The 19572-nt window shown below is 39.1% G+C and overlaps 1 protein-coding gene across 12 annotated transcripts in view; it reads left to right on the forward strand.

Moving 5' to 3' along the window:
- The window catches only part of PTPRD (protein tyrosine phosphatase receptor type D), a 506304-nt gene that overhangs the window by 327013 nt on the left and 159719 nt on the right, over positions 1-19572 (forward strand). For 3 of the 12 annotated variants that reach the window (XM_059656673.1, XM_059656670.1, XM_059656674.1), the window contains 5 exons: positions 2064-2090; positions 5533-5650; positions 12839-13426; positions 13863-13963; positions 14799-15058. In XM_059656673.1, the coding sequence (XP_059512656.1) occupies positions 2064-2090; positions 5533-5650; positions 12839-13426; positions 13863-13963; positions 14799-15058 (1094 nt within the window). The remainder of the gene's footprint in view (positions 1-2063; positions 2091-5532; positions 5651-12838; positions 13427-13862; positions 13964-14798; positions 15059-19572) is intronic. The other 9 variants (XM_059656676.1, XM_059656680.1, XM_059656677.1 and 6 more) reach the window with 5 other exon arrangements.

The following is a 19572-nucleotide window of genomic DNA, read 5'->3' on the forward strand; positions in this document are numbered from 1 at the left end:
CATTTAATCAAATCAAGGGGAAGAATTCTGAGAAGCAGTTCTGCTGATAGCATCTACTTTCTGCTGTATTAAAACTACTTAGAATTAAGTTGACCTAATTTTTAAACATATGAGCTCTCCCGTTGAAGAACAGACAATCTTTTTCGGGAAAGGTATCCTGATAGTGTATTATTTATAACTTCTTTATTGAATTACATATTTGGTGAAAAGAATTGTTTCATTTCCCAGAAAATGAAGATAATGACCATGATAAAAATGAGGGTTTCCCAGGGAGTAAATGGGATCCTTACGTTGAGCCAAGTTAGGAAAAGTATTAGTTGAGTATGTGAGAAATTGATCCTAAGGAAGTTGTTTATAACTATGTAGTCATAAATTGGTTTTGTAATCAGTTGTTTAAAACAAAATTAATTTATCCATAAGCTAGTGGTGACTCAAAGATAGTACCATAATAAATCCATATGTCATTTTTTTTAAAGGGAGAGGAAGATTTCAATGAATGACTACAATGATGGGAATTATACATACCCCATGGACTAGTCAGCAGTCGCCAACCTTTTGGACCTCCTAGACCACCAGTTGACGACTGCTGGATTAGCTTATCTATGCTTGGTCCAAAATTGATGGCATATGATGAATAGAGAAGTGCTTTGATTATCCAGCAAATCAGTAGCTGGTCATGGCAATGGCTGATATTTGTGAAAATTTGAAACATTTCTGTCCTGGCCTGTGTAGCTCAGTTGGTTGGGTGTCATACAGTTCATCAAAAGGTTGCTGGTTCAATTCCTGGTAGGAGGCGTGCAGGAGGCACCTGATTGGTGTTTTGCTCTCACATCACATCTGTGTTTCTCCCTCTCCCTCTCCCTCTCCCTCAAAATCAATTAAAATATAAAAAATATTTTAAAATAATTTGACACGTTTCAGTAGAAAATTCCTTGTTTTATATGAAAGTGAGAAAGATTATGGACCAAGTTGTGAACTACTGCTCCAGGTTGCCAAACTTTGCATCTCTGCCTCAATGGAAAGAAGAGGGCAAATAAATAGCACCGTGGCTCTGAGGAAATGATTTACCCCAAGTCTTGACATAATCAACTCACAAAGATTCTTATGTTTGCTTGAGTCTTGAAATATTCTCCTACAGGGAGCTGGATTAGTGGCTAACTTCTCACCCTTGAATCCAGTTGTATGGTTTTGGTTTAGAGGTCAGTTCTGTAAATGGGGTTGAGATTCATAGTGTCCCTGAGATCTGGAAAAGGGCCACTGGCTTGTTTTTTCAAATTTTTTATTTGTGCTGCTTATAAAATAGAGCGCACTCATAACATAAAATAATGCCATCAGTACTTATGTTTTATTTTGTACATCTGCAATTGTGAAAAAGAAATTGATAAGATCATCATGCTTTGATGTTCTTCTGTTCTTAGAGAATATTACATTACAGAACTGCAGTCCTGTTGCTCTTTTCATTGAGAATGTGGTAGTTAATGGAATCACATGATACAAAATTGCCTTAAACGCCACTCAATCTCCTTTTTTTCTTCACTTCTACTTTGGCTATTCTTTATTAATTTGCTGATTTTCCTTGTGTATCCCTGCCCCCTTTTTTCCTGCTCATCTCATATTTTCTCTTTAAATATTCATTGAAATTTATTTCATTACATCTTGCAGGACTTCACCAGGACTATAGGATTTCAGTATTGACAAGAGATGTTAATCTTAATAATCTTGAATTAACTATGTAACTTAAAGAAAAAGTCAAAATAAATGTCACAAAGTAGTGTGCAGTAGCTTTTTGCTGTGCCTCATTAATTTATCCCAGTGGAAAATTTGGAAAATCGGTGGTTTTAGTGGTAATAATAGAGAGCATATTTACTTTTGACCTTTCCATTGGGAATGAAGGTGGTGGCATAGTACACTTAAACTCCTTGGAATTTGATTGTATACACTGTTTCAATTGCTTTTTTCCCCTTAAATCTAACAAGGACACCATTGCCTTTATCAGGCTACAAATTTCTCTTCATTTCTTTTTATTTTGTTTCTCCCTCCCCAACCTTCTTAATCTCAATCAGTGGGAATTTGATGATACTACTGAACATGTGAGTAATTTTTGACTGCTTTGTCAAAACAGATTATAAGTGCTTTTTTCCCCTGATACTCCTCTTTCATGTATTTGTGATATACCATCACTGTTTGAATGCATGAACTAACAAATTGTTTTTAAATTATCTTTACTATGTTATACTTTATATTTTGGTTTGATTTTGTGAAATTGGCATGGTGCTACTGATTGCATAAGAAATATCATGAGCTCATCTTATTTTGGTGGCTGCTACTAACTCTGCCTTGTGACACAGTTCGAGGAGGCATGCTTTACATGGCGGCACCACAGACCCGAGCTGTCAAGTTGTATGCTGTAGGCTGCTCATACATCCGACTCAGTGGATCACATGACATAGACCTGGCACCAATGAACTCTATCCAGAAATGGCGATTCTCTGTTGTATCCATACAGATTTTATTAAACTTGAATGAGTCATGGCAAGAAGTAAAATGTGTCACACTGAGGGAGGAGTTTTTAAAACAATTTGATTGAGTGGATTATGTTATTATTGAGAGCTTATTCTACATATGGTACTGGGGGGATATAAGATGTGGCACTTGCCTCTTAAGTGCTTATAGTCTAGGTGGCTAGGAAGGATGTAAAGTTTAGAAAAGTTTCATGAAATACAATATATGTAATGACATCAAGCAATGTATAATTAATTAGTAAATGAGTGACAAATATCAGTAAGAGCTAGGCGTTTAGAAACACTAGACCAGCTGGTAGAAGAGGTCCTGAAAATTTAGTTGAGAACTTAAAGGATAAACGGGGATTGAAGAAGTGAAAATGTATGTGTATTGTGTGTGTGCAACTATAGAGTTGGAGGCGGGAACATATTTTTTAAAGGTGAGCAGATTGAGGCAGTCACAGGTGTGATATAGTCAGGTGACAGTGAGTTTGCCAGTTTGACAGAAATAAAGGGTTCTGGTTAGTAAGTTATGCTAAATACAGCCAAGAAATCCGTTTTAGTATAATGTTGAAAAATCAATAACATAGCAGTGTTTCATAAACTTCTTTGGAAATAGGTGGAAAGAGCTCTTTTACTAACATAGCTGCGCAGGGATAACAGTTCAACAGAGTCTGGGCAACAGAAACGGAATAAGGGATGTTTATGATCGATATTTTAAAGAATTGACAAAAACTTGCTGACTAGCTAAGAATTTGAGGAAGAAAAAAGAGATCAAAGTATGGCTGCGAAGTTTGGAAGATGCTCCACCGTTTGTTAAAATAAAGAAGTAAGGAGGGGAGTCTGCTTCTGGGAATGTTAGTTCAGCTTTAGTTAAGCGAAGCTTGAGGGCACACGTGACAGACAGCCCAGGGAAACCGTCCAGCAGATGTGTGCAATGTACGTGCTACTGGAGGAAGCCAGGGCTAGAAATGAATTTGGGATAAAGGCAGGAAAGCCTTTAAGATCTGAAAATGAATGCAGTTGTTTGTTTGTTTGTTTCTTTCTTTTTTTGTTTGTTTGTTTGTTTGTTGTGAACAGAAGACCAGTGACTGTTACAGAACATCCAGTAATACCAACTTTTAGCAAGCAAGGGCACGAAGTGGAGTGGAGTGGGATAGGGAAAGGCAACGAGTGAGGAACTGGCCAAGATATCAGCCACACTAACCCGCAGAGGGTAGGAAGCCACCAGGGAAGTACACCCTCAGCTTAAAGAGAGAAAATGTAACCTGAGAAGGTGCGATCCAGGCAGACAGAGATGTAGCCAGCTGAGTTTGTAGGGCCACACAGGGCTTGACCAACTTCAAATTGCATTGTTTACAATATCCTGTCATATGGGCTAGAGGAAGGACACGAGCAGTTAACCTACTTGTATAATTGAAGAACTTGTACAAGGCTCAGAGGATATAAACGTCTTGCCACACAATTCAGTGGCAGAACCAAGCCTTGCTTCTTTTTCCCCTCCCAGCCTTGCCTGCTTCCAGCAGCATCAAGTAGCATGTGAAGGGGGACATTGAAAACAATAAGGTTGGCATGCACCCATCACGATTTTGGGAATGGCTATTGTCTGCCACAGTTTAAAATGCCACTCTCAGGTGGTTCACTTGGTTTTTATAGTCTCTGTAATGTTAGTGAAACCATTCCAAGTTCCTGAAAATAAAATTTCTCTCCCAAATTTAGTCCATTCATCTGGCAGAACAGTATTCCCAATGGCTCTTCAAGATGGAGTCTGAAATACTGGAATTTCCGCTGTTGATACTCCCCCTGTTTTGAGAAAAGCACATTGTAAAAGCTATCGTATTTGGGATCATTGTCAACCATTGAGTTCTATGGTGCCCATTACAGCCTTGCACAGAAAAGTCCTCCAGTCCTCCACACAATCCAGCCCATTCACTAAACTCTCACTCGCATTGTCTTTAGATGTGGGAAGCAATGACATTGTATATTTTCTTAAATGTATCACACTTAATTTGAAAACATAGCTGTACCAAAAATCTGAAAGGGTTTTTTATTCATTATATTGCTCTCTCTCTGTGTGTATCTCTAAAGAAAATACCAGGACAAATCAATAGCTCTATGTAAAGAACCGTGTAACCTCCAATTTGGACGAACAGTTCTCTGTCTAGTCTTAATAACTACCACAGCTTGGGGCCTTTGCTAAGACAAAAACAGAGAGTTTTGATGACTGATGTTGGTGATATTTAACATTTTCTAAACAGTCAGAATTACTTGAACAATATTTGTGATATGGCAGAGCCAGTCCTTTCATTTGGTTTTAGATCAGAAAATCATTCAGTTGAACAGAAGATTCTCCTGAGTCTATAATGATTATTGTTCATAGCCCACACGATCAGCCCATGACATGTTTCATGAGTCCCAAGAAACTTATCTGAATCTCAGTATGTCCAGGTCCAACAGATCAGCCGTTTGGCAAGATCGGTCCAGGGTGGTAAAGCAGACGGCGTTGGCATCAGCCCATCCGCAGTCTGTGGGCCAGGCTGTAGTGGATGTGCATGGAGAGCTACTGGCAGAAACTAACAGCTCGTTTACAGATTGCTCACTGTGAGCCAGGCGTAGTTCTCATCATTTACCGGATGTAACCCATTCAGTCCTTCAGTAGCCCTATGCGGTCTTATTACGCATAACGTTCACATGAGAAACTGAGGCACAGAGTTGAACTCATAGACCTTGGATCACCAAGCTTATACATAAGGGGAAGTGAGTTTAAATTTAAGAATTCAGGAGTTCTGTCTCCGGGTTTTATGTTTTTAACTACTTTCCCTTAGAGCTGCCCTACGCAGGCTGACCCCACTTCAATGTCAGCATGAAAACATCATCCATAGCATGAGCTCCAGGCATGCAACTTCCAGTGCTTGGCATGGCTGCAGGGAATGTTGAAGCATGCACAGAAATGCTAGCGGATGCCTTGATCTTTCCCCCAGAGCGTTGGGAGCATGTTTTGAATCAGTGCCATTCTACTGTGTCATTTCAGGACATGATTATTTCTGGGCTGCAGCCTGAAACTTCCTACTCCCTCACCGTCACAGCCTACACCACCAAAGGAGACGGTGCTCGCAGCAAGCCCAAGCTGGTGTCCACCACAGGAGCAGGTAACCGATCTGTGCAGCTATGTGCCTTGAACATGTTTGGGGAGCGAGTAATGCTGATTTTCTAAATGGGATGAGTGACTTCTGACCCAGGGGAAAAAAAGAAGCTCTGATCAACTTTTTGTTTTAAAAAATATATATATATATATATATATATATATATATATATATATATTTCATAAGAAAAAAACAAGAACACGGGAATATAATTTACCTAAATTATCTAGTCAGTCCTTTAACAAATACTTTTTGGAGCATCAATTATTTGTCAGGTACCTTTCCCATTACTGGGCATGCATCGGTCAGCAAAGCAGACGCTGCCCTCCCGAAATTTGTTTTCTGACCAGGACTAGCTACTTAACAGTGGACAAATCAGTATAGAATAAAATGTCAGTGAGTGATAAACTGAAAAATAAAGGCGTATTGGCATGAAGCATAGGGCAGCCCCTAGGGGTTATTTTGGAGTGATCGGAGGTCTCTGTGAGGCGGGATATTTGAGCTGAGGCTTGAATGGTGTGAAGGAGCAATCTGGGGGCGGGGGGGGGGGGGTTCGGAGGGCACCTCCTCTAGGTAGGGAAGGCATCGGCAGCTTCAAGCTCTCCCAACAACACACCCTGGCAGAGGAGCTGCCATCTGGAACTAGGTGTTGACTTCGTTTTATTTGTTGTTATTTTTTCCCTCCCCACCCCCTCCATGGGGATTCTAAGGAGGCAAATTGCACAAAAGATGGGAACAGAAAAGAGAATGAAGAAAAGAAAAAGGGCTAAATATCACATTGTTCTTTCTAAAGAACAAAGCTCAGTGTTCTTTAGAGTTACTTTGATTGGCCGCAGTAGGAAAAGCCAGCGTGAAGGAAGGCCTGGCGTTGTAAAGCCAATAAATTAAGAGATGATTATAAAAGGATTATCCTCCTGCCCCTGTCCATAGAAATCTCCTCTGGAACATTTAAACTGTGATTTGATCGACTCCTTCAAAATCACTTCTCACATAACTTTGTAGGAACACACCTTTAGGTAAAGGCATAAAGGGAAGAACAGCTGTGATGGTGAGCACCCTCCCAGGCGCCGTGCTCACTGCCAAATTTGTCTAAATGTCATAAGATTTGCCTCACATCCTGCCACCGTGAACTGCCTCAAGCAGCAGGATTACAGATGGCAGAATTCCTTCAAGATAGTCTTCTGGGCTTTATTTTAATTTTTTTTAAGAACGCCATTATATCAAGCTAGTTTTTTGCCTTGCATAGGAGATACATGTTCAGTGGGGCATACTGACTGTCTTGCTATGGAAACAACCTCTATTTGAATACAGACAACCAAGGCTAAACTCCTGAAATTTAATTTCAAAATGAAGAAAATACATCTACTCCCATATTAGTAACTGTCTAATGTTTTACATGAAATCATCAAACTCCCATTCTCATAAGATGGGGGTCCTAAAATGAGCAGAAAAAGAATAACCAAAGAGAAAGGAATAATAGTGTCTATTTTATTATCTATTTTAAAGATTATCTCATCACTTTTTAGTCACTGTATCAACATTTATTAGTATTTAGAATTGTCAATATCATTTATATCTAAAACTAGAGGCACGGTGCATGAATTTGTGCACAGGTGGGGTCCCTCAGCCTGGCTGATGATCAGGGACAATTGGGGTGGTGGGAGGTTGGCCAGTGGGGGGGAAGGGCCATGGGAGGTTGGCTATGGGAGTGCACTGACCATCAGGGGGCAGCTCCTGCATTGAATGCCTGCCCCCTGGTGGTCAGTATGCATCATAGCGACCGGTCGACCAGTTGTTCGGTCGTTTGTTCATTTGGCTGCTTAGGCTTTTATATATATAGATTATCTTGGGATTTTCATTCACAATTCCAGGTCTTTGTTAATCAATGAAGATTTAGATATTAAGGTAGGAAATACTTACAGTTTAGATGTCTGCACATTTGTTTTCTTGAGACCTTCCCACTGAGCCTGAGTTGGAGGTGGGAGAATCCAGATTTATAACCTCTTGTAGAGAAAATCTGTAGTTTTCTTTGCTGCCAACCTACGAGTTAAAAAGCACTCCCCCCAAACCCCCAAAAAGCATTCCCCAATCATGGTTCATCCCCAGGTAATCAGTAAACTCATTAAATTGTGTTGTTGTTGTTTTTGTATACTGTTACCAAAAAACCTTATATTTATGTGACTATGAAGAATTACTGAGTTTATCTCACATATATGAGCTTCAACTAAACCACAGTTTTTAGGCTATTTAGTAATTGCTTCCATGGAGAATTCAGAAATTCTCATGAAATTTCATTTTAATAGTAAAATTCCTGATTGTAGTATATATTAATGTATAATATAATACTTCTAAAATCTGTGAACAATCATAACTTTGAAACAAAATGTACTGGCCATCACTTAATCTATGGAATATGTAACCTGAGGGATGCCTTTGAATAAAGTGTTGGCTTTTACATTTCAGTGATAGTGACATTTTTGTAGTTTATTTTTTAATCTTACATTGTCCTTTCTCATACTAATTGGCCTGTTGCGTGAAGTCTTGAGATTTAAGACAACCAGCAAATTCATTGGTTTGAAGTTTTCTCTATATTTTTGCATAAATGTCACTCACTACTTTACTGAACAGTTATGGTTAAAGCTGATAGAAAAGACAACTATGACATGGAGAATTAGGAATAGGCTTAGGCCAGTGAATTATGATTTTTTAAAAATTTATCTTTATTTTTGAAAGTATTATAGGTGTCCCCCCCGCATTGACTCTTTCTAGCCTGAAGGTTTCCTGCTCCCCCTCCCAACTCCCCAGGCCTTCACCACACTATTGTCTGTGTCCATGGGTTATGCATATATGCATATAAATTCTTTGGTTAATCTCTCCTCACCCACACACACCCATCCTCCTTCTGAGATTCCACAGTCTGTTCCATGTTTCTACATCTCTGCATCTATTTTGTTCATCAGTTTATTTTGTTCTTTAGATTCCACATGTGAGTGAGATCATGTGATGTGTGCCTTTCTGTGACTGGCTGATTTTGCTTAGCATAATCCTCTCCAGGTCCTATTTCTTCGTAGGTGCTAGGTTAAACCACATTAGGTGGTACTCCACATACAGTACCACCTAATACATCTCTTCATTTCCCCACCTAGAATATGCAGATACCAGAGAACATAGAGCCTGCACTATCCATCTTTATTTTCCCACCCAGATTCCTGTGTGCCAGTGTTTAAGTCTTTGCACAAAGTGAATAGATGGTATATGTTTAGATTTTCTGGAAATCAGAAATGGAATGGAATCAGTATGTGGAGATCCAGAGAATTCTTTTTAACCATCTGTTCAGTGTTGTAGAACTCTCCGCATTCCTTTTATTCTATCTGTTACTGGGATGAAATACTCAGAACCCTTACCCAACTTGAACTACTTTTATTCTTCACACGTTTGTGGAGATTTTGAGACATTCGCGTCATGTGGCTGGCCTCCCCTGAGGAGATACTGGTATTCTTCCTCTAGCTGCCTCAGCATTCCTTTCTTTCTGGGATTCTTTACTTGTATATGGTGGTGTTCCGGGACTGGTTGTCTCATAGTTTCAGGCTTAGTGAAATTTCTGCCAAGGGAAGGAATGACCTTGCAGGCTTGAATGGAGAGCAGACTGAGATGCTCCTGGCAGGGCAGTGGAAATCAGTAGGTCAGAACTGACTCTGACTTCTTTTTAAAAAAATAAAATTATTAAATTGATTGGGTTGACCTTGGTCAGTATTAACATATAGTTTTCAGGTATGGGTTGACTCTTACTTCGAGAGCATTACTTTGATCCCATGATTCAAGCCCACAGTATGTATATCCCCAATTAAGAAAGGGCATTAAAACAAACAAACAAACAAAAAAGACATTAGTCCAACCTAAGCTTTAACCACAGAAGAATAATGAACATTTTTATAAAGCCAGTGTGTTTTTGTCTTAGAATTTACCGGTCCATTATATTTCTCCAAATTTGTACCACAGCAATAGTGTAATGTGAAACATCAGATAATAAAAACATATTGCTATTTGGATGACAAATAGTATAAATATTATTAGAATATTTGTGGTTTATATCAAGAATACTAGCTGTAGCTGGTTTGGCTCAGTGGATAGAGTGCTGGCCTGCAAACTGAAGGGTCTCAGGTTCAATTCTGGTCAAGGGCACATGCCCGGGTTTAGCACTCGATCCCCAGTAGGGGGCGTGCAGGAGGCAGCCAATAGATGATTCTCTCTCATCATTGATGTTTCTCTCTTTCTCTCTCTCTCTCTCTCTCTCTCTCTCTCTCTCTCTCTCTCTCTCTCTCCTCTCTGTCTCTCTTCTTCTTCTTCTTCTTCTTCTTCTTCTTCTTCTTCTTCTTCTTCTTCTTCTTCTTCTTCTTCTTCTTCTCTCTCTCTCTCTCTCTCTCTCTCTCTCTCTCTCTCTCTCTCTCTCTCTCTCTCTCCTCTTTGTCTCCCTTCCTCTCTGAAATCAATTTTAAAAAAAAGAAGAAAACTAAAAATGTTTGATTAATCCTAGCTTTGCATGCATCTTATAGAAACTGTATACGTACATACTTACTATGCAGTTCCTTGGAACCAGAATTTTAGAAAACTTTGATAATTATGTTTAATAAAATATGTTGTATCTGGGAAATGTTGAGACTTAATAGCTATGTTTCTTCCCACTAGTTTAAACTGGATTTTGTTCACTGAATGATGTTTCCTCTGCTGAAGGCCCTAGATTTTCACAGCAGAGCCTCACGTGTTTAATCCTTGACATCATTGACCATTAATGAGCAAATTGTGTAAATGTTATACACACATAAAGGGAAATATAAGGATGCCTCTCACTGTCTTCCTTAAAGTGATTTTTAAAATGAAAATAATTTTAAATAATTTTGAAATGAAATAAATTTAAACTAATACAGTGGTGCCTCCTTAGCTACTGGGGCTACATTACAAGACCCCAGGGGATGCTTAGAACCAAAGATGGTACTGAATCCCATTTAGACTATGTATTTTCCTTTACATACATGTTTAATTCATGAATTAGGCACAGTGAGAGATTAACAATAGCTGACAATAAAATAGAACAAGTCTACCAATATATTGAAATAAAAGTTATGTGACTGTTCCCTCTCTCTCAAAATAGCTTATTGTACTGGAATCACCTTTTCTCTTAAAGGAGGCACTTTAATGCTTCTCTCTGGCATATCTGAACTGGCAGCATCACTACTCTTTCACTTTGGGGCCGTTGTGTTAAGTAAAATAAGGGTTGCTTCAACACAAGCACTGCGATACCGTGACAGTCAGTCTGATAATGGAGATGGCTCCTAAGTGACTAACCTACAGTGTGGAGACATCAAAGGGATGATTCAAGTCCCGGGCAGGATGTAGTGGGGTAGCGCAAGATTTCATCATGGCTAATTAGAATTTAAAAAATATGAATTGTTTATTTCTGGAATTTTCCACTTAATACTTTCGGGCTATGGTTGACCAAGGCTAACTGAAACTAAAGAAAGCTACTATAAATGGAATAATTTAAAAGCTCTCCAATTTATGAATGAGCTGTAGCTTGAGAATTTCTTAATTGATTAAGCTCTCTGCATGCATATTTACCTGAGAAACAATGAGTATACAATCTTTGATTTGGTTTGATTTGGTTCCTGGGCCAACTCTCAACACACACACACACACACACACACACACACACAATAGCCATTACACTTCAGGAACTGTTCTTCCCATGTATTGTGGGTTAGTTGAGTTATATTAACTTACCCAACATGGGAACAAAACTGTTGCTTCATTGACGAAGGATACATTTACCTTAATGAACATGTTCTTGGGCAAAGCATGCTATCCCACTGGGGGTTAAATTTTCTAAAATATATGATGAACAGGTTAGCCAGGTCATTACTGAGGTCAGTATACTAAGTATTATCTTATCATCTTTCTGGTTTTGTTGTTTTTTGTTTGTTTGTTTCATTTTTTTTATCTCTCCCCCTTAATAGTATTTGTCATTGCCAGTCTCCCATTAGTGCAAGCTTTCCTTCCTTTCTACCATCTTCCTCTTCCTATCAACTTCTCTTTGTTTTAAGTTTGTTGATATTCTTCTTCCTCCCCATCTTTGGTCTATCCTCAAAGCACCTTTTGGCTCTGTGTTATTTACCACTGTCCTTCTGCGTGGATTCCAGGAATAACTGCCCTCCATTAAAAAATTGCCGTTGTACAAATCTATTGAATGAGTAGATTAGAACTCTTTACATATCTAACTTACTTAACTTGAAAAGAATATAAATTATGTACTAGTATTTACAGGAAACTAGCCCCTTCCTATAAGAGGTTAGTATTTTGATTATTGAGGATTATGATAATAGTAATAAAATATTAAACTTGTGTGAAGACTTTTACATGCATTTTCTGATCTGATATTCACAACAACATAATAGGGTAGGTCATAACATAATCCGTGTATTAAAGATGAAAATTCAATGGGGATGACTGGTGTGGATAGTAAAGTATAAACAAAAATGCAAATTAGAGCCATAGTAAGTCAAAATAATGTTATTTGGAGCTACTTTTTTTGTAAATTTATAAGCAGCATAACAATGTAGTCAGTTATTTGGCCTATATAGTCAATAGACCTGGGTTTGTATTATTCCTTTCTCATTTATTACACATCTTACCTTGCACAGTGTTCTGGCTCTTTGAGTTTCCTTTTCTTATTATACCAAAATCAAGATAACTAATCAGAGCATGTAGTCGGGAGTAAGGACTGTAAATCAAATGAAACAGTACATGTAATGCTCTCAGCAGTGTCTGGTACATTGCATGCGACCAATAATTAAATACGTCATACTTGTTATTATTAGCTGCATCTAATTGGCTCATCTGTACTCATTCATTTCTCTGTGGCATGCACCTTTATGTGTGAAAGTCTAAAATGTGAAGATGTTAAAATATTTCCTCAGATTATTATTTAGTTAATTCCTATTTTGTGTCTATTACCGCATTCTAGCAGTTCAGCCTACTTTAATAGAGTAGAAGTAGAACATTGCCACAAAGGTATACAGACCAAGCATTACCCCCCCCCCTTTTTAAATAAAGACTCGAGAATGCTGTGGAGTGGTGTTTCCATTTAGCAGTGATTGAAATGCGAACATCCATGTAAGTTGGTCCATCCATGTGCTTCAGTCCCAGGGAAACCCCGGCTGCTGATTAGCCACACTCAGATGAATACTGCTCTCATTCAGTGGCACCCCCCGGTGGACACGTTTGGACCTCTTCAGGGCTACCGTCTAAAATTTGGCCGGAAGGATATGGAGCCGCTCACCACTCTTGAGTTCTCTGAAAAAGAAGATCACTTCACAGCGACAGACATCCACAAGGGAGCATCGTACACCTTCAGGCTCTCAGCCAGAAACAAAGTGGGCTTTGGGGAGGAGATGGTGAAGGAGATTTCTGTCCCAGAAGACGTCCCAACTGGATTCCCTCAAAACCTCCACTCGGAAGGCACCACGTCCACCTCCGTCCAGTTGTCTTGGCAGCCACCTGTCCTGGCAGAGAGAAATGGCCTCATCACCAAGTATACCCTCCTGTACAGGGATATCAACATCCCTCTCCTCCCAATGGAGCAGCTTATTGTTCCCGCTGACACCACTCTGACACTCAGTGGCTTAAAACCAGATACCACATATGATGTAAAAGTACGTGCTCACACGAGCAAAGGGCCCGGGCCATATAGTCCCAGTGTCCAGTTCAGGACACTGCCTGTGGATCAAGGTAGGATTTGTCTGCTTGTGGCCTTCCTCCTTTAAAGGAATGTCGGTCTTTGGAAATCAGTATTTTGAAGCTATAAATAACTGCTCGGCCCATTCATATTAATAGGTTCAGCCAAAGCGAAAAGGTAAAGTATGCGAAACTTACTATGTTTTGGATGCCTTAGATTTCAGTTATAGAATGCCAACCAAGTCTGGCTGAGAGCTTCCCCATGTCCTCAGGTAAGGAAAACACAATGTAGTTGACCGAAATGGAGAGAAAGGAGAGATCTTTAGGAGAATGATGTATTTAAGTGAATGCTCTGAACAGGTAGGCAAATCACCACTTCTCTCTCGGATCAAAGTAGAAAGCATCTAGCGTAAGCCCTGTGGTCCAAGGTGGTAAAGGACAGGTCGTGGTTCTTAGGAGTGGTTTAAATACACTGTTTTTCCTTTTCCAGCAGTGTTTGCAAAAAATTTTCATGTCAAAGCAGTAATGAAGACCTCAGTGCTGCTGTCTTGGGAGATTCCCGAGAATTATAATTCTGCCATGCCTTTCAAGGTAAGTTGTTTTCGAATGTGTAAGAAATCACAGGTAAAAGTGGAGGGGCCAGGGGCAGTCCCCCTGGGTGAGTTACCAAAAAGCAAACAGACGGCTTTGGTTCTGGAACACATACTTGCTCATTTGTGGCTTTCACATACTAGACTGAGTCTGGCACTTGGGCTGTGTGGCCTTTCCACTCCGAAGAGGGGGCAGGAGCTCAAGCCCAGTGCTGGCTTTCCTTTGTAGGTGACCTAGTGTTTGCAAGTTGAACTTTTTACATCTAAGCTAGTGTTTTTGTTTTTCCCCCAGAAAAAGAAGTTTGTATGGTTTCTACCTATATAGAATGCAACCGATTTAAAAAAATATGTTTATTGGCCTGAATTCTTTGCACATTTTAAGTTCTAGTTGAGAATTTAAACTCCATGGAGAGATAGTGAGAGATGCTAGCGAGAAGTACAAGGCTATGAAATAAAGAGTAGAGAAACATTTTTGAAAGTTAAAATATAGTTAGGAACAGGAATGGAAACGTTTAGAAAAAAAGTGATGTGTATAATACATTGGAAACCTAAAGCATTTCTGCACACATTCCATTTCTGTCACATACAACTGACAAGTCAAAATTGAAAAAATATTGTGCATTTCTTTGTGTATTTTCGCCAGAGTTAGACATACTATATCATTACACAGTAAGAATGAAGTGAAAAATTGATGCAATCTCTAGAATTTGTGAATACTTATTGGCTTATAAATTATCCAGAACTTGAAACTGATCTGATATGCATTTTCTATAAGCAAGTGCACATGAGTTTAGAAAACATTCCTGGCCTCTCTGTGATCGGTGGTGTCTCCCTAGATTCTTTATGATGATGGGAAAATGGTAGAAGAAGTGGATGGTCGAGCTACACAAAAGTTAATTGTCAACCTGAAGCCTGAGAAGTCGTACTCATTCGTGCTGACCAACCGTGGGAACAGTGCTGGGGGGCTGCAGCACCGGGTGACCGCGAGGACTGCGCCGGACGTGCTGCGCACCAAACCTGCCTTCATCGGGAAGACCAACTTGGATGGCATGATTACCGTGCAGCTGCCCGAAGTACCTGCAAATGAGAATATAAAGTAAGTTGATTGAAGGGTTAGGGCTGAAGGAGAGAAATGCCAGTAAACAGAAAAAGAAAGTTAAATCCCAGTGTTGTAGTGTTATAGAAGAATAAACTGCTCTACATAGAGTACCCGAGTCTTCTACATAGGATTGTAGTTTTTTTATTCACTGCCCTGTGATCTGGTGTTCATTGTAACCCAGATTCTCATTATTTTAACGTTTAGTATTGTGTATGTTCCAGGAACGGTGTTACTTAGGGAAGCTAGAACGGCAAATAGAACATGGCCATTACTATAAAGGAGTGTATGTCATAATATAAGGAGTAAGGTGACTAGTTGAATGACTCTGATATGTGGCAAGTTATTGTGGGGGTGTCTTATAAAGTACGATAACACTAAAAGAACTTTGGGGAATTAGATAAGCAAATAAAGTCTATGACACTAGTATTTTATACATGTGCTGAAAGGTAGAAATTTCAAAAGTTAAAATTCTGAATGACATTGGAAAAACATGTAAGGGGAAAATGCAGGTTTTCTGGGTTGAATGGAGCACAGTGAAGAAGCCAGTGGGCCTTCAGTAGAAAATTAAATCCAGTCAGATTAGTAGTTTGTCAGTTGTATATAGTTAGTTGTAACCAATAGAATAGATACCCAGCACAGCTCATTAGTGATAGCCAACAGAAAACGAAAGTATTTACACTGAAGTGTATTAAGTCTGAGACCGGTGGAAGGCCATGGAGAATGAAAAAGATGTGATCCCTGGCCCCAAAGAGCTTACCATAGGGTGGGGGACACAGAGAAATAGATGTAATATGTGTTAATGATAGAGTTGTATTCTCAAGAGCAGCCAAACTGGAATGGAGTGGGTCAAAGAAGTTTCCAAATTTAATTTTGAAGGACAAATAAGAGGCAGACACACACACACAAAAAATCAGAGTGAGAAGATTATATACAAAGGCCCATCGTACAGGAAGCAAGTGATTCTGTGCGGCTAGAGCCCTAAGCGCTCCTGCAAGCCTGGCAGGAGAGGTGTACAGGGGTCACCTCCTGCCCAGAAGTTGGGACTATAATCTGTAGACAATGAAAATCTATTAAAGGGTTTTATGTGGTAGCGTGACATGATACCATTTGGATAATGACCAAGTTTCCGTCTCTCCATTTTAGGGAGTATTTATTGAGTGTCTACTGCATTTTGGACACTGTGCTCCTGCTCAACATAAGACTAAATCCTTTCTCATTTCTTCTTTCTCACACAATCAACATTAGATGAAACTTGCGATGAAAGATTTGAAGGCCAAGTGGACGCATTTATACATAGTTCATAGGCCCTCAGAGCCTTATGTGTGGGGACAAGCTGGCAGCATTACTGGGACAGTTCTTAGGGAACATGGATCCTGAAGGTGTATGTTAGTGGGAACTGGAACAGCAGAGAGAGAATTGTTGGGGAGTTACCACATAGTTAGTGACACTAGGCAAGTAAAAAGGTTCTGAAGGTGGTGATGGTGGATCTGAGCAGAGGCAACCCAGAGCAGTGGTGCAGTAGGAATTGGAAGCTGATGAAATGAAGAGATCAGTGCAGAGGAAAACATCACAGATGGCTCTGGGGTTTGAGAAAAGCATCAGAGATGGCTCAGGGGTTTGAGAAAAACATCATAGAAATGAATGATGCTGCCATTTGTCCCAAAGGACATGAAAAAAAAAATCAAGAGGAAATTAATGTGTTTAATTTTGTCTATATGTTACATTGAGGTAACAATGAAATACCTAATTTGGGATGTGGGTTTAAAGAAATTACGAGGATTAAAGATAGGCATTTGGGAATAGTAACAGCAGCAACAGTTTTATGGGAGGAGATAATCACTGAGACAATGAAGTAAAAGTATGAAGCAAAAGGCTAATAATAGTAAAGGTCTCAGTTATTAGGAAGAAGGTAGCTAGTACAAACATAGAGTAAAGCTTGTTAGGGAGTTAGGGGAATTGAGCCAGGGCCATAGCAAAGGAATTTTTAAAGATTATGTACAGTAAGCACTCTCCAAAGCTCCAGAAAACTTGAAGAACATGACTGGGAAAAAAAATGAGCTATTAAAAAGTAAAACTTGAAGAATATGCTGAAAAAAATTAGCTATTAAAAAGTAAAGTTATAAAGAACAAGTTTTTATTATTGGAGTATTTGTGAAATTTAGGAAACAACCCTTCCTGAAAAAAATTTCAGTTATTGTTTATTCGATAAAATAATTGGATGGTTTCAAGCAGATGATGAAATTTCCAAAAGATTATTATGAAAACAAATTCACTGAGAAATAAGGTTTCCATTTTTGTTCACTCTTCTCTTTCTGTCATTTATAAAATTGGAAATGAGAATGAACTATTTAGTACAATTTTTATTCCAACAAAATTTAATATAAAAGTGAGTTTATATTTATCCATTGATTTGTTTAAATATTCTGTTGATTTTTTTAATCTCCCACCATAGTGCCAGTCAATGTTTCAAGGGTTTAGTGGGTTAATGCAGACTTATTCACTGATATTACACAACATGGTTAATTAGGGAATTTGGACATGTAAAAAGATCAGTTGAAGTGGAGTACTGTGGTTCCAAAGATTAGATGGCCACAGGAGGGGCTCCTGATCCTGCTTTAGTAGGAAAAGGGGTCCTGGAGAGAGTGACATCTAAGCTAAGGCTTAATGAATGACATGAACTTAGCTGGTCCGTGACGTGGGGGTGGGGAGACACTGTTTCAAGAGGACAGCATGTGTGATGGTGCCTAATCGAGATAAAGACTTGCATTTGCTATTCATCTATGTCTTCTCCATCCATTGCGACTTTTTAGTTGGCATCCAAAGAACATATATTCTGTACACACTATATTTCCAGCACTAGGACTGGGAGAGATGACTGAGATAAAGCCCTATCTTACGGTGGGAGAACAGAGACAAAGAATAGGTAATGCAAATATAATGGGAGAAGTCTGCCAAGTACTGTGGAAACATGAGTATAGAAATTTAGCCCAACCTGGATGTCAGGGGAAGAGGTATCTGGAAGGATCTAATATCTCATCCGAGTGTTGAAGGGTGAAAAAGATTTAGGAAAGGTGAAAGAATTGCAAACAATGAAAGAATAGGGAAAAATATGGACTCTAAATTCAACCCATTAAAAAACATGCACTTTCTATTTAGAGAAAGAACAGTTGAAAGATGAGAAGAGAATAGTATATTTTGTAGTATTTACTATTGGTTTTCAATATTTTATTTATATGAAAAAATACTTTAGTGGATATTTACTATATCGGCTTGGTAGAATGTGTTAGACGTTATTGGAAAATGGCATTTTAGTCCATTGGTGGTAGACTTTTGTTTCATTTTCCAACTTCTGAATGAGTTGAGAATATCACAGAATCTAGTTTGTTTTTTTAGTGTTTTTCTTTAGCTTGTTCAGTTTTTTTCTTCCTTTTTCTTTATCTACTTTCTCCTCCTATATTTGAAGTGGGAATCAGGGAAAAGGCGTAAGAATTTAGTAACAAAGAGAAGAGACCATTACGAAACAGAAAAAGGAGCCAAACCATTACAGGGAAAAAATATGTTCTAGAAATAAAGAGATTCTCAAAAAAAAATATTCTAGCTGCTCTGGGGAAAAGAGCAAAAGACTAAATTAGAAAAGTACTTGAGTGGAAAAAGGACCAGAGCTATAAGAAATGAAAGAGCAAATCTCCAGTTAGAAAAAAAGCAGCAAGAAAAGCTAGATAATTTATATTTGGGGGCTTCCTACAGCGTAAAGTTGCCCATCCTTTCTTCCAGGTTGGTTTAAGTGGGATGGCCACATATCACAAGAACCTGTGTGCCTCGTAGTGCCACTGCCAGTAATTGGCAAGTACAGAAATTAGAGAGGAATGTAGCTTTTTGTTCAGTATTTTATGGGTGAAATGAGGGGAGAAAGCAATTGATTCCAGACCTTTAGGTGGGTTGCTAACTTTTATTTAGGTGAATGCTGTCTAGAAAAATGCTTCCCATTTGTTTTCTAGCCAAATGCAACTTTGGTGATTGAAGAGCTGTTTTGTTTATCAACAGAAACCACGCTTCTCTCATTTCCAGCCACAGTAATTGGCAGGTCTTGATCACTGCCCCCAGCTCCTCACCGCTTAGGCACCAATCTGCCCCTGGGAAATGTAAGCGGACATAGCTCCTTGCTTCGGAATTGGCCCACACTTGGTTTCTCTCTGGAGAAGCAGAGGCGCTCCCTCCGGGAAAGGTCACATTTCCCAGGAAACAGCAGGTTCTGGTGCCCGGAATTCTGTAGGGCTTCAACCTTCTATTTAAGTGCTTTTAGGAGGCAGGAGGCCAGTCTGAAAACTCTAGCAAGCCCACAGTGTTTCAGGAGCAAGTTGTGGTCAAAACGTCTGTGGGTTTATAGAGCAGGAGTTTAGTCTGGGTGGTAAAAAAAAAAAAAAAAAAAAAGAAAAAAAGTGTATCACGCAGATTATATTAAGAGAAGGTACCTAATATAAGTCAATTTCACTGTAGTGTTTTATATTTAT

Source organism: Myotis daubentonii, chromosome 11 (assembly GCF_963259705.1).
Source record: "Myotis daubentonii chromosome 11, mMyoDau2.1, whole genome shotgun sequence".
Taxonomy (NCBI): domain Eukaryota; kingdom Metazoa; phylum Chordata; class Mammalia; order Chiroptera; family Vespertilionidae; genus Myotis; species Myotis daubentonii.